We start from the raw sequence: 15,940 nt of genomic DNA, 5'->3' as shown, positions 1-15,940 counted from the left end.
GGGCAAGGACCACTGGCAGGGACAACAAATGGATCACGAAAATAAAAGCAAATCCTTTTGAATGTTAAAATTCTCAAATCGCATTTTAAAATTTTCAGTCAGAATGTTTAGGAATTCTTGCATTGTTTTCATCAATGTGTCATCTGTAACAACAACGAAACCTCTTTCATTACAAATTAAGCACTGCCAGTTACTTATGAAGGAAGTCATAAGCAAATGCTGGGCAACGTATCACAATTTGTGAATTTAATTATAAACAGTTTTTAAGGTGAGCTGGCAGGCACACAGTATGCCTTGGTGGGCCACATTTGGCCTGCAGGCCACCTATTGAGTATTAGGTTCTGTATGCCCAGCTAGTCCTGCAAGATGCTGAACAGCCTCAGACTTGATGTCTTGCCGGAGCACTCAATACATTGCAGGAATAGACCCCAGAAGTAAGGAATCCATATTCTGCATGGAGAAAGACTTCTCAGTAACTGGAGTTCTCAAAAAGATTGCCCCCACAGATCCACATTCTGCATCCCTGCTTGTCTTTGGAGTAGCTGGTCTAGTGAGAAACCAAAGGAGCTGGAGCAGTGTATCTCTCTTCATCAACAGAGGCACAATGCCTTAAGATGCATGTTTTAAAACACATGGTCCTACCTTTGACCTGCTGTCTCAAGGGTTTCAGGTCCACACTGTTTAGAATCCAAAAAGTGGAGACTTATGGAAACTCCAGTTTAGTGATAAACACTGCACGCTAACATTTAATATTTCTTAAAATCTAAATTACCTTTAAAATCACCTTTCAAGAAAAAGCGAGTGTTTTTATTTTTTTAAAAAATCTGAAAACAATAAAATGGTTAATTGCAGATAGAGAACTATTCCCATGTACAAGTACTTTTCACGACTCTGCTAGCCTGAACTTATCAAAAACTAACCTTTATTATAAAAATGAAGGTTAAATAAACAAAATGGTCCTTGAATAAATGAATCAAAATATGTGACTTGTGCAGACTGTCTCTAGTACCAAAATAGAAGTCAGGGCTCAGCATGTGACTACTCACTTTACCTTCCCAAAGACATTTCACTTAGTACCAGACAGCAGCTGCAGCTAAAAATAAAGCCTGATAAGCAACCAGAACCTTAGTCAAAAACAGAAGCCACCCTCAATGCCATTAAGAAATCAAAGGCAACAATGAAGTCGCTGCGGTTCATCAGTGCTCAGGCATTGGTATCGAATGTACAGCTTGCCAGGAAAAGTCTCAGCAGTGTTGCACATAACCTTTTTCCTCTTCTTTTTAAAGCCAGTTATTTACTGGAGCAGGGGGAAGTGATTCATGACCTGGTGGAAAACTGGCCCCTGGCAGACTTTAATATAGGAAAACTGTTAGGGACAACAGTGGATTACCAGGAAGACATCAGCAGCAGAGCATGCTGTGTTTGTTTGGAAAGTTGTCTAGCCGGGCTGAGAGATTATGTGCTGAATTGCTCTCTGCCATACTCGAAGAGACTGAAAGTGGTGGACCTGACAGGCATAAAAGATGTTGAAGTTCAGCTCTGCAAGTGTAAGAAGACTCTGGGAAGGTGGGCCAGGACAGAGCTACTATCAAAGCTCTGTTTTGAGCTGCTTGTTGAAATGCAAAGGCTGCAGTTCAATCCATGTATCTTTGATATTGCTATTGACATTCTCATTGACCTGTTTGTTACAGAGCGGAACTATGAACTTGTGGTCCAAGCCTTACTGATGAGGTGCCACTGTCCACTAAAGATTCGTTGTGTGGCATTCAGAGCTGACAGTCTCACTTTACGAAAGCTTTTCTACATCATAAAGCTCACAGATCCCTCTTCTCTGCGCAAACTTGAAGTGGTTCACAATATTCGTTTGGAAATGGAGCACTTGGAAGTGCTATTTAATAACATCCACTTTCCTCTACTGACATCGCTTTCCCTGCCAGCCAGAGCATTCAATGTGCAGCGGTTTGCAGCCGAGGATGAACCAATCCTTGTGACTATTGGAGAAAAGATGAGCCAAATGACGCAGCTGACTGAGCTGAGCCTGGCGTTTTCTACCCTCACAGGAAAAATACGGAAACTGCTCAGGTAAGTTGTTCCCAACAGTGCACTGAAAGTGTGAGGAGCCACTCGTCAGCGCAGTGGCACTGAATTAAGGGCTGCCAAGGCTAACGAAAAGGGGCAGGGTGAATAATGGAAATGTTTTCATTGGTAAATCCATTGAGATGTTTGCAGCACTCCATCAGAAATATTGATTTGGCAGGAAGCTAATGATGTCTAACTCAGCCTCTAAAGCAGCTGCAGCTACAAATAAAGAGTGATAAGCAACCAGAACCTTAGTTAAACGCAGAAGCCACCTTCAATGCTGGAAAGAAATCAAAGGCAACAATGAAGTCACTGCGGTTCATCAGAGCTGAGGCATTGGTATCGAATGCACAGACTGTAAATTTACTACACTCCCATGTCTATGGTGATTTTATGTGGAGAGTGGGACATTAAAGGCAGTTCTACACTATGGGGTTAAGTCGACCTAAGTTACGCAACTCTGGCTATGTGAATAACATCGCTGGAGTCGACGTACTTTAGGTCGACTTATTGTGGTGTCTACACCGCACTGGGTCGACAGGAGAAACTCTCTCGTCAACTTACCTTATATTTCTTGTTCCGGTGGAGTACCAGAGTCGATGGGAGAGCAATCGGCAGTCGATTTAGTGGGTCTTCACTAGACCCATTAAATTGACCCCCAGTGGATCGATCGCCACAGCATTGGTCCACCGGTAAGTGGAGACAAGCCCTAAGATGTAGTCTGAGACCATCTAATGCTTCTCAGTGGGTCTGCATATCTTAAGGCCAGGAAGATCAAATGCTGTATCTAAACTGGAATTTGGATTAACACAACTAGCCACACTGAATACACAGAAAAATCCAGCAATTCTGGATGTCAGGGGGAAAAGCTGTCAATAAAGAGCATTGTTATTTTTCAATGACCTGAAACAACAGTTTACTGTGTTCTCTTTGAAGAGCTAATTTTACAGTGGAGCAAATAACCTAGTGACATGCTGAACTATTCTAATGTCAATGAGATAATGTGCGGCCCCCAGCCCAGCTGTGACTGCTAGGCCAGACCATCTACTCTCTAGACCCTTGTGCCATGTAGACATTCCAATTCAGGCTGGAGCTCAGTCTCTGAAACACAGCAAGGAGAATAAGTCTCAGAGCCCAGGCTCCAGCCTGACTGAGAATATCTACACTATTTTTAGCCTCATAGCGTGAGCCCTGCAAACTTGAGCTAATTGACCTGGGCTCTGACACTTGTTGCCGTGGGATTTTTTTTTTCAGTGTTTGCATACCCTAAGGCACTTCTGAAAAATCCCACCCTTAGGCATCTAAATAGGGACTTAGGAGTCTAACTTTAGGCTCCTAGTTTTGAAAATATGGGCCACTATCTTTTTTTTTATTGAAAAGTGAGAAAATCTGCACCATTTTGTAGTCCTCATTCATTAACATTTGTGTTTCACTGTGGCCTTTATGCTGCCAAAAAAGCAGTGAAGCAGTATTATACTGAGGGATCATATCAGTGGGAAATTCCATCCCATATTGGTAAGATGTGTTTCATATACATAGTACAGCCTTCTTGGGTGTTGATGTTCTGTCAGGCCCCATGGGTTTTGAACCCTGGATCCATAGATGTACTGTGAGTCATCACACCCCAGTCCATCATGCAGCAGTTCACAGCAGCTTGGACTAGTGTTCATGAAGCCCAACTGGGGCATCAGCCCTGCCCCTCTACTCTGATTGGGAGAGGTCCAAGGCTCCTCACTGGGCCACAGCACTTATGTAAGCCAGAGAAGGAACAGGGAGTTGTTCATACAGCTGGGCTCCACTCTGTCATAGACCGTTGTGCCTATTGTCTGGTCCTGATCTTTCTCTGCCTCAGGAATTCTGCCTGACAAACTAGCTGCCATCAACAGGGAACCACACGATATCCGGGATGGGATCATGTTTGTGAATAATTGCATTTATATTTCTCCGGGTCAGGCAAGAGTGGCAGCCTTACAGCTGTGCCACAACTCCCCCCTGGAAGAACACTTGGCTTGCTTTAAAGCTCAGCGATTGACGTCCCATCTTTTCTGGTCACCTCGAATGTGCACCATAATACAGGCCTTCATCGTGTCCTGCAATATGTGTGCTACAGCCAAAACACCACATCACATGCCCTGCAGTCTACTTCAACGTCTAGACACACTGTCCTGACCCTAGGCTGCTATTGCACTGGATTTTTTTGTGGAGCTCCCAGAGTCTTAACAGGTTTATAATAATCTTGATGGTGGCAGACCACCAAAATGGCCCACTTCATGTCCTGCATTGGTCTACCCTCTGCTGAAGAAACAGCCCAGCTATGGATTAGCCATGTGGTCCATCTCCATGGACTACTGGATCAAGTCACTTCTAAGCAAGGGTCACAATTTACAGCCTGATTCTGGCACAAGGCCTTACGTCTCCTGTGGGTCCAGCTGTACCTCTGCCTACCATCCTCAGTCCAGTGGACAGACAGAAAGGGTCAATCAGATTTTAGATTGTTACATTAATTACCACCAAGATGATTGGTCCTTGCTATTACCCTACATAGAGTTTGCATACAATAACCCAGATTGCGCCTCCTTGGGTAAAAGCCCCTTTCTTTACCAGCTATGGGAACCACAGCTACCTATGAGCTTCTTCTAACCCACCCACCTCGGATTTAGTGCAGAGAATTCATCAAATCCAGAAAGAAGTAAGGGGAAACCTGAAAAAAGTTGAAAGCCAAATGTTATACCAATAGAATAAAAACCAGCAGGATCTTATTAAGAGGGATAAGGCAAAGATGCCACATTTATTGTAAATATAATAATAAAGCAAAAGATAAAAGTAAACAATGTTGTTTAACTACTTATTCCTATCACTACTTATTCCTTACACACACACACACTCTCTCTCTCTCTCTCTCTCTCTCTCTCTCTCTCTCTCTCTCTCTCATTCATTCAAGTTCTGTATTGGTGTTATGCTTACCAGCCTAGAACTTGCTCGTGCCAAGTTACTGGCCAGGTATCTTGGTCATGAGGATGGAGCCGAGTCTGTGTCAGATGCACCTGATGCTCCTGGAGGTTGGCAGCAGAATCAGAGACTCAAAGTCCTCAGTCTTTAGAGTTCATTCTTATAGGAATTAATTCCTATGTTAGTCTATGGGAGCTGTTTCATCCTGCTGTTGCTGACTCAATCAGCAGATGGCACATTCCTGGTGGCTCCACACTGTCTAAAGTGGCACATTCCTGGTGGCTCCACACTGTGCAAAGTTTGTGTTTCTCATCCTTCCACGTGATGGGGTGGATTCCAGTTTACCCAGGGATTGTCTGATGGTCCACTTGACACATTCTTTGGCGATGGATACTCCCTTTCTAGGCTGGCACCTCCCCAACCATTCATGTACATTAACCATTCATCAATATACATTCCATATCTTAACCATATTTTAATTTACTGTTTCCACCACTTTCGGAGTGTGTGCTAATTTATCTGAGACTCTTGGCCCTTTAATCACAGAGGGTGGGGGTCTGTTTCTAGGAGCCACTGCTGTTACAATGAAGTGAAAGTCACTTAAGGACCTATAGCATTTGTTTACATTGTATCAATTACAGCTTAAGGCTCACAGCGTTCATTTCAAGAACAAAGTTAATTAAATTGTTTGTAAGTTTTACATAGTAATAAGAGTATCTTTCACAGGACAGATACGATCAATGGTTTCTTCAGACAGGAACTTACAAGTTTTAACAGAAGAACTAAAAGACTTTTGTACTTGGTGAAACTGGGGGGTCACTGTCATTTGGGGGAATCACTGTTAGTACCTTTTTTAATATCCCTACATAATCCTTTTAATATCCCTACACAAGTACAAGCAATATGCAAATCAATATTGCCAACCAGGAACCCCTATTCAGTGGGACAAAAAGTATGGCCCTTGACACAGCACCTCAGCATGAACAGACCCATGTGTAAGTTAGACGTTCAGTTCCTTGCCGTTATCGAATCTGTTACCAAGTTAACCAGGTCACTGTTGAACTACGCTTACTCCAATCTCTCAAAATCCACCTAGTATTCTACATATTCCTCCTAAAACCGTATACCAAAAATTCAGCTCTTCACAGGACCCAGCCACTTCACGCACAAGGCCATGAGGAATATGTCACACACGAGATCTTGGATTCTAATGCCAGTGGGGTAAACTTTATACCTGGTTAACTGGGAAGGCTATGGCCCTGTGGAGTGTATGTGGGAACTAGCAGAAAACTTTCATGCTCCTTCCCAAATACGAGCCTTCTACGAAGATCACCTCTAGAAACCTGGACCCATATCACCTGAGGACACCCCTTGGGGAGGTGGTGATGTCAGTCCCCATGGGTCCATGGGAGTTCTGGGGATCATCACACTCATAGGTGCCAACTCCGTGGGTGCTCCAGCCCTGGAGAACCCATGGAAAAAAATTAGCAAGTGCTTAGCACCCACCAGCAGCCAAGCTCCCTTCCCTCCTCTTGCCTGCCTGCAGCCCCTGCTGATCAACTCCTCCCTCTCCCTCCCAGAGCCTCCTGAAACCTGCATAAGAGCTGTTCAGTGCCATAAGGAGGCATTGGGAGGGAGGGGAAGGAGCGGGGACAGGGTGTGCTTCGGGGAGGCAGCAGGAAGAGGCAGGGTGGAGTGGGGGCTTGGGGGAAGGGGTGGAATGGGGGCCGGGCTGGAGTGGAGTGTGGGTGGGAAGAGGCAGGGGATGGGGTGCGTCATAACATTTCTTCCCAGATCTGGACCTTAGCGTCCAAAATATGGGTGTTAGCATGAAAACCTCCAAGCTTAGTTACCAGCTTGGACCTGGTAATTGCTGCCACCAGCTAGGAATTATACAGTGCCTAGCTCACTGTGGTCTCCCCAAAACCTTCCCTGGGGGACCCCAAGACTCAGATTCCTTGAGTCTCACAACAAAGGGAAATAAACCATTTCCCTTCCCCCTCCTCCCCTCCAGGTGTTCCCTCCCTGGGTTCCTGGAGAGATATACAGAAGCAAGCTCCGTGAATCTAAACAAAGGAATTCTACCCTTCCTGTTTTAAGTCCTGGAAACACAAGTACCGAGAGAGCTAATCTCTCTTCCCCCTCACCCAGAGGGTATGCAAAGTCAGGCTTAGTAAATCTAACACAAAGAGATTTTCCCCCTGACTTCTTCCTCCCACCAATTCCCTGGTGAGCTGCAGACTCAATTCCCTGGAGTCCCCACTAAAGAAAAACTCCAACAGGTCTTAAAAAGAAAGCTTTATATAAAAAGAATGAAAAAGAACATAAAATATAGTCTCTGTATTAAGATGACAATATACAGAGTCAATTGCTTAAAGGAAAAAAAAATGAATAAACAGCCTTATCCAAAAAGAATACAATTTAACACATTCCAGCAACTACACACGTGTAAATACAAAAAAAAACAATATAAACCTATTGTCTTACTATCCTTGTACTTACAACTTGGAAACAGAAGATTAGCAAGCCTGGAGATAGAAAAATTACTCTCAGAGCCGAGAGGGCACAGACACAAGACAAAGAACAAAGAACTCACACCCCAAACTTCCCTCCACCCAGATTTGAAAAAGTTTTGTTTCCTGATTGGTCCTCTGGTCACGTGTTTTTTGTTACCCCTTTCCAGGTGAAAGAGACATTAACCCTTAGCTATCTGTTTATAACAGTGTGTGCTTTGGGGAGGCAGCAGGGAGAGGTAGGGCAGGGGTGGGAGCTTGGGGGAAAGGGGCAGGTGGGGGCAGGGCTTGCAGCAGAGCAGGAGTGGAGCAGCCCCAGAGAAAATCAGAAGCCGGTGCCTGTGATCACACTCCAGTCTTCCACATGGCAGCTCACAGACAGCAGCACAAGCACCACCCCTCCACTCTGACTGGGAGAGCTTTAAATCTCCTCAAGCCCCTGTTTAGGCCAGAAGAACAAACAGGAAGTTGTCCGTACAGCTGAGCTCCACCCTGGCACAGACAGCTTGTCTGGTGTTTACCTTTTTGTCTTCTGATCCTGACATCCTGGTATCCTGACACTGCCTGACTCTTGGTAACTGCCTTCTGGTTCCTGCCTTTTGATTCTGTCACCCAATCCAGACCTTCTGGCATCCTGACTTGGCCTGATTCCTGGTAACTGACTCTTCATCCCTGCCCTACAGTTTCCTTCGATTCTGATCTCCTGGTATTCCAACCTGACCTGAGTCCTAGTAATTGGCTCCTGGCCCCTCAGCCTGTGCTTGATGCTCACTCCTGTAAGCCAGGCCACTCGTGCCCTGGCCCTGACACATTTTTACTCACCCAATAACAAACAGCTTCCTGAAGGATCTCAATAGGACTGTCCCATCAGTAATAAAACCAATATTGCAATGAGACCTCAATCCCATACACTCATAGACTCATAGACTCTAGGACTGGAAGGGACCTCGAGAGGTCATCGAGTCCACTCCCCTGCCCTCATGGCAGGACCAAAGACTGTCTAGACCATCCCTAATAGACATTTATCTAACCTACTCTTAAATATCTCCAGTGATGGAGATTCCACAACTTCCCTAGGCAATCTATTCCAGCTCAATACTCAATACTCAATACTTACCAGGCCATTCTTTGAACTGTTGGCCATGTGCTCAATGTGATCACCTCTGTATGAAGGGCGCCTTCCTCATCGCCATCATATCAGCCAGGAGGGTGAGTGAGCTGAAAGCACTTCTGGCCAATTCACTGTATATCACATTTCACCTTCAACCAAAATTCATCCCTAAGGTAATTTCTGAGTTTCACATAAATCAATCTATTCACTTACCAGTATTCTTCCCAAAACCTCTCTCTCCTCACTGGAAGCATGAGAAGACTTCATTCCCTTGACATCAGATGGGCTCTAGAGTTTTACTTCCAAAGAACAAAATCAATTAGGAAAAGGCATAAACTATTTGTCTCTGCAGCATTGTTCATGGGGACAAGTGTTATCTGCTCAGAGGCTCTTTAAGTGGATCTCTGGATGTATTACTCTTCATCAGTTGGCATGTCTTCCTCCCCCCAACAGATTGAGGGCCCACTCCACTAAAGCACAGGCAGCTTCAATAGCATCTCTTCAGGAAGTACCTAGACTGGACATTTGTAAGGCAACAACCTGCAGTTCCATCCATACTTTCATGAAGCATTCGTCCAGACTCTTCTGCAGATGCAGCAGTTGGGACAGCAGTATTACAGACTGCATCCTCATACCCAGCATACCAACTGCATCCTCACGCCTGCTCCAATTTGAATACTATTTAACAGTCACCCACATGTGGCATACACACAGGGACCAGCACTTGAAGGAGGGGAGGGTACCTACCTGTACCTGGGGGTTCTTTAAGATGTGTTCCCTATCTGTATTCCCCTACATGGGAGATGTAGTCACATACAGAGGGATGGGAAGCCCACAGGAAGGCAAAACCAGCAGGAGGTCAGCCTGCCTCTTGAAACAAGGTCATTGAACTTTGGAAGACAGACGCCATCTTTGGCATCCATCATTAGACAGACACAAGGGAACAGAGTTCTTGCAAGCTGAGACAGATGGATCCTTCAACCAAGGCAAAATTGAAAGCTACAGAATATAGGTGAGAAATCATCTTGAACAAAGTCTGTACCTTGATAGATTAACTTTAGATGTGTGTTTTCACTTTTATTTGCTTGCAACCATTTCTAACTTTATTCATTTTACTTGGCATCACTTAATCTATGTCCAATTGTTAATATATTTGTTTTATTTTTACTATAAACCAACTTAATGCTGTGTTTAAAGAGAAGAGTGTATTTACCACACTTAATAAACAATGATGTGCTTCTGTGTCTTTAAAAGAACAAATGAACTTTATTATTTCTCTGAACTGTCCAGGAGAGGGCTGGACATAGCAAAGCACACAGTTTTGGGAAAATTTGGGACTGGGAGCAGGGGCAGCTCTAGACATTTCGCTGCCCCAAGCACGGCGTCATACCGCGGGGGGCGCTCTGCTGCTCGCTGGTCCCGAGGCTCCGGTGGACCTCCCGCGGACCTCCCGCAGGCGTGCCTGCTGGAGATCCACCGGAGCCATGGGACCAGCAGACCCACCGCAGGCATGCTGCCCTCCTGGCGACCAGCAGAGCGCCCCCCGTGGCATGCCGCCCCAAGCACGCGCTTGGTGTGCTGGGGCCTGGAGCCGCCCCTGACTGGGAGTGTGTTGGGCACAGGTGCCGGCTTCTAATTTTCCCCAGGGATGCTCAACCCCAACTCAGCCCCAGACCCTGCCCCCACTCCACCCCTCCCCCAAGGTCCCACCCCCACTCTGCCTATTCCTGTCCCCGCTCCACCCCTGCGTCCCCTCTGCTCCACCCCATTCCGCCTCTTCCCCTGAGCGTGCCCTGTCCCCCGCTCCTCCCAGTGCCTTCTGCACGCTGCTGAACAGCTGTTCCATGGCACGTAGAAAGCGCCGGGAGGGAGGGGGAGGAGTTGATTGGCAGGAGCCTCAGGCAGGCAGGCATAGGAGGGAGAGAGGGGAGCTTGGCTGCTGGTGGGTGCTAAGCACCCACTAATTTTTTTTCATGGAGCCCCCATGGAGTCAGCACCTATGGTGTTGGGATTACCCTGCAAATAGTAACCAAGACTAGTGGAAGCCAGAGTGGGGTGGTGGGGCTATAGACAGGCTGTTGTGGTCAGAGTTGCTGAACTAGAGCTCTCCATCACAGAGACACTGAGGGTATGACCTGCATGCTTGTAAGCTGGTTGCTAGTGTCCCAGGTTTGGAGCAACAACAGCAAAGCACTATAAGGCACCCAGCGTTAACATAAGAATGGCCATACTCGGTCAGACCAAAGGTCCATCAAGCCCAGTACCCTGTCTGCCGACAATGACCAATAACAGGTGCCCCAGAGGGAATGAACAGAACAGGTAATCATCAAGACATTCATCCTTACTCCTTACCTGAGGAGGTTGTGAAGGCTAGGACTATAACAGCGTTTAAAAGAGAACTGGATAAATTCATGGTGGTTAAGTCCATAAATGGCTATTAGCCAAGATAGGTAAGGAATGGTGTCCCTAGCCTCTGTTTGTCAGAGGATGGAGATGGATGGCAGGAGAGAGATCACTTGATCATTGCCTGTTAGGTTCACTCCCTCTGGGGCACCTGGCATTGGCCACTGTCAGTAGACAGATACTGGGCTAGATGGACCTTTGATCTGACCCAGTATGGCTGTTCTTATGTTATCCCCTGTTGCTCATTCCCAGCTTCTGTCAAACAGGGTTTGTAGGGCACATGGTGACACAACTCCTCACTGCTCTGGATTGTACCCCAAAATTTGTGTCTCCACAAGATCTTCCAGCAGTGACCACCTTGGAAGTAGGTGTTTGTAATGCACAGTCCTTAGTGAGTACAGAGTTCCAGTAACCCCCATTGTCATTCATTTTTCCCACTTCACTATTACCAATGCATAGCAATCACATCTTGTGATCCAGGGCAGCTGTAATACTGAATTATTCCAGCAGGTAGTTGCTCACCTGATGGTAGCTTACTGATGATGCTGTTAAGTTACTGATAGAATAGGTCCTTCTCTTCAGAGATGGAAGAAAGTGTTGGGGGATATGTACTGATGATACCGAAAAAGCCACCTGTGGTAGATAACCTTGGTGATAGGAAATGTTCTGATATTTCAACAGGACATTCAACTCTGGGTGTTAATGAGTTTTTGACTGCAAACCCCACCCTGCGTTCAAATTCTACATTGATGTCAAGCATCTCCAGCTCTCTGTCAATGATGGTGGTCTTTCCATTGACCTCCTCTAGTTCATTTAACACACCAGTGCATATTATCCTCACATTCCAACAAGCAAGTTTGAAGAAGGCAACCACCATACTGGAATCTTCAGTGCATATATGTTGGAAGAAAAAAATATGAGGGCAGAAGCTTGCCTTAAGACCAAACCCCTCTCTCTGTGGTACTGACTGGGACCAAAGGCTTGGAGACCAAGATGTTTGGAAGTGAGCACAGCTGCAGGAGATGCCAGAGGGCAAAGCTGAGTTGCAGTGCAAACTGCCTGACATTTTTTACACAGCAGATTAGGTTCTGGGTTTTCTCCTCTAGCCTTTGTTCAACCAGGAACTAGCTGCAAGGTATCAGCACCAGATGTAGTTACTCCTTTGTGGACATTGTTTTTCATTCCAATGGGTGCTGGGCATACCCCACACCACACAGTGAGTGGCAGGGTTCCCAGTTTAGTCACTGAGCTGCCAACGCGTAGCAGGTTGTTTTAGGTTGCATGGTACTAGCAGCCAGCCTTACATACCTGACCTGACAAATACTAGCAGTAGGTGCACACACATACATTTATACAAAATAAGAACCAAACACTTCCAAGCTGTCTCTTCAGGCACATTATCAGAAGTCCCAAAGACAGAGTTGATTATTGTTAAATGTGTAATGTGGCCTCGCCTAGAGGCTCCATTGTGTTAGGTGCTATATAGACCTACAGAAAAGGACAATCCTCACAGTACCCATGTCAGTGCTTTGGGGTGGAGGTTGTTGCCCACTTCAACACTGAGCTCAGATTCAAGTGGGATCCTTTCCCCAAAGGCCAATAATCCCTTTGAAGGCTCTTACAGTGGACTTAACTCTTGAGAACACCCACCAGGTCCTCCGGTCTCAGTATAGCCACCTCTTTGGTGTTACTGAGGTACCCGAGATGTATTTTGATGAGCCCAGAGCATGACTCACTCTCCTCCCAGATGTGGGTCACTTGCAGGGTTCCTTGGCTCTCTTGATCTAGAAGCTCTTGGGTGCTGGATAATGTCTTTTTGGGGAAGCTTGTATGTTCAGCAGACAATAAAGGCTGGAGCTGGAGATGCTGCCACTGCCACTGCCTTCCTGTTCAACTGCTGGGCCCAAGTGAGATGCAGCATCCCCTTCCTTTTCTGCTTTTCCATCTGCACTGTCAGCGGCCCAAATTATTAGTTATTACTATGACAAAGTAATAGAAACATAGGACCAACATACAGTGGAATGTGAAATGTACTTGTAGCATAAATGCAATGGATCATATTTATCCCTGGTGTAAATCAAAGAAACCATCAATAGAATCAGTTTAGTGCAGCCATTTAAGACATTAATTCTGATGTATGTTATATACCTTTCAGTTAATTGAACTAGATTACAAAATTATTAACAAATAGAGCAGACAGGTTACATTAACGATGAACAGCTATTTCAATGTTTTTTAAAAAATTCTTACAATTTTTCTAATACCACTTTATGCTGTAAATATTTTGCCTTTTATTTAAATCTGCAGCCCACTGAAAACCCCTCTGAAACTACTGGATGTTTCTAACTGCGCCTTGAACCATGCTGACATGGCCTATTTAGCCAATAGTCTTCATTCTAACCACCTGGAAGTACTGGACCTTAGTGGGCACAATGTGGCTGACCTTTACCCATCAACCTTCTTTAAACTTCTCAGCCACTGCTCTCATACTCTGAAGAGTCTCATCCTCGAGGAATGTAACATTCAAGACATTCATGTAAATATGTTGATTTTGGGTTTGATCCCCTGCCGGAAGCTACAAGAATTCAAGTTCCTTGGAAATCCCCTGTCATCCCGAGCACTTAAATGCCTCTTTAATGTTTTTAGTGACTTGCCAAAGCTGAAATATATTGAGTTCCCAGTTCCTAGGGACTGCTATCCTAACAATGTCACCTACCCAATTGATGATGCTGATCTTTCAAAATTTGATCACCAAAAATATGAGAGTGTATCAGAGGAACTTAACAATATTTTACTTCATGCAAACCGGGAGGACATAAAGGCTTCAACACCACTCTTTGGAGGCTACGATGCAGCCATTCAAGAGACTGGCAATGAACTGGGAGCTTACTTACTGAAATCTTTCAAAGATACTTTAGAAAACTTTAACAAAGCTCTTCAAGAAATGAATTAAAATTTTGTGGCGAATGACTGCTCTGCCTAACAGAGAGTAAATTCAATATACACTAGGAAAACACTGCACCTCCATTTCTGCTTTCTCGACTGTATTTGGTTTTATTTTTGGTGCTACAGTATAGCATATGCATTTTTAATCATGCTATGAATTGGCAAGTAATGTAAAGGCCACTTTTTGAGAACCCCTTTAATCACTGCATACTCTACACAAAGCACAGCTTTGGTTCCAGTTACCGCAGTAAAACAAGATATGATTGTATTTCACCTGAAGTATGACCTAGCCATATTTTTTAATTTACCTAATAACTTTGGGCCAATTTGTGCCCTCCTGCAAATAAACACATTGAGAGAGAGCTTAGGAGGGACTAAACTCCAATAATTTCCTCTGACAAAGTTTTATCTAAATTTGGCTGTGGATTTGCTCCCTATGGCAATCCCCAAATCCTACACCGCCCCCATGAATTGTGAGGCTTTCAGGAGACCTGATGGAGGCACAGGGCCATCCCTGCACAGGTCCTTCTCTGCATTAGCTATCTCCATTATAGCCACACTGCCCTGTCCACTCAAGATCCATGGTAGTGGGACTGTAGAGATGAGAAGCCTAACTGGTAGCAGCCCCTGGAGCCCACCTTTAAGGAGGAGTTATACAGTGCAGAGTTGACTCCAATCAAAAGATAACACAACGCCAATCCATATTAACTCCTGAGTATATGTTCCAGCAGGCTCGAGGGGGCAGGGGTGGAGATGATGTGCACCCTGTAGCCCTTTTTCTTTCCATGTATGGACTCCAGAACCCACAGGTAAATCTCCTTGAGGCTGGAGGAAAGGGAGGCAGGATGCTACCGATAGAGCTGACCCTCCTTTCATATGTGGATGCAAGAGATTCCCACAGAGTCCCCTCCATGCCTTGATCCTGGAGGATGAAAAGGCCCTTAATACAGTAACTGCATGATTGCATTCTGCAACCATCATCATCTTCATACAAGCAATGCTGAGATCTGCAGAGCAGCCCTCAGATGAGAAGTGCAGGGTGTTTTCAAGTTAAGCTAGTTTTTTCTGCTTTTCATCTGTATGATGATAATACAGAATAATTAAATGCAACTATAAAAATCAGAGGGGCATCTGCTCTCAGTAATTCCATTTCTTTGAGAGTTACAGGTCTCTGGCCCTTCTTGCATGCACATAAATCACAAATAAAAATAATTTTTATCCATGGTCTGTGTATTAATTCATTCAAATCCACCATACATGAAAATCAAAATAAAAAGAAGAAAATAAAAACTGTGTGGTTCCTCACCCCAAACAGGAGGAGCAGCCCCCTCCATGTCTTCCTCCATTGAGTGGGAGGTGCAGGGACTCATAGGGACAGGAGGTGGAAGTGGCTGAGGGAGAGAGGAAGGGATGCATGGGGCAGAGGGAGGAGGGGGGCTGAGACACACAAGAACAGGGGCAGATGTGCCTGACTGAATGGGAGAGGTTAGGGGTCAGTCAGGATCTGCATGGGGGGGGAGGCTCCCCAACTCTGTAACAATCGTTCCTCCACCCCAAAAAAGCCTGTTTCTTACTTCTCCCACCCACATCCAACAACCCTCCAAGGTCACACCCAGCCTCCTTCCCAGCAATTAATTGCCTCTCCTGCAGCTCCTCTGTTACCCCTGACTCCCCAAAGCCTTTGCACTGCTTCTGGAGGGTGTGGGAAATACATTTCTGTGTTGTAATTTTAATGAATTATTACTCAAGTTCTGTATTAATATGCCTAGAAAGGAATCTGTTTGGAACAAAAACATTTCCTGAATCTTTTTTGTTGTCTGTGTTGTGACAGACATACTTGTTGACAGGTATTTTGAAATAAATTACCAAAACAATTGAAATTGGCATGATTATATTGCTGTTTTGACAAGTAAATATGCAGAATTTTAAAATATTGTGC

The 15,940-nt window shown here is 45.1% G+C and overlaps 1 protein-coding gene across 1 annotated transcript; it reads left to right on the top strand.

Annotated features, from left to right (window-relative positions):
- The first annotated feature begins 1,118 nt into the window (after positions 1–1,118).
- On the top strand, positions 1,119–15,423 carry LRRC14B (leucine rich repeat containing 14B). Its single transcript, XM_030551538.1, has 2 exons — positions 1,119–2,082; positions 13,363–15,423. Exons 1-2 carry the CDS (start codon positions 1,178–1,180, stop codon positions 14,006–14,008), a joined length of 1,551 nt encoding a protein of 516 aa, XP_030407398.1. The 5' UTR covers positions 1,119–1,177; the 3' UTR covers positions 14,009–15,423.
- The last annotated feature ends 517 nt before the right edge of the window (positions 15,424–15,940 follow it).

Source organism: Gopherus evgoodei, chromosome 2 (assembly GCF_007399415.2).
Source record: "Gopherus evgoodei ecotype Sinaloan lineage chromosome 2, rGopEvg1_v1.p, whole genome shotgun sequence".
Taxonomy (NCBI): Eukaryota; Metazoa; Chordata; order Testudines; family Testudinidae; genus Gopherus; species Gopherus evgoodei.
Note: the sequence above shows the minus strand (reverse complement) of the source record. Positions and strands in the feature narration are given on the sequence as shown.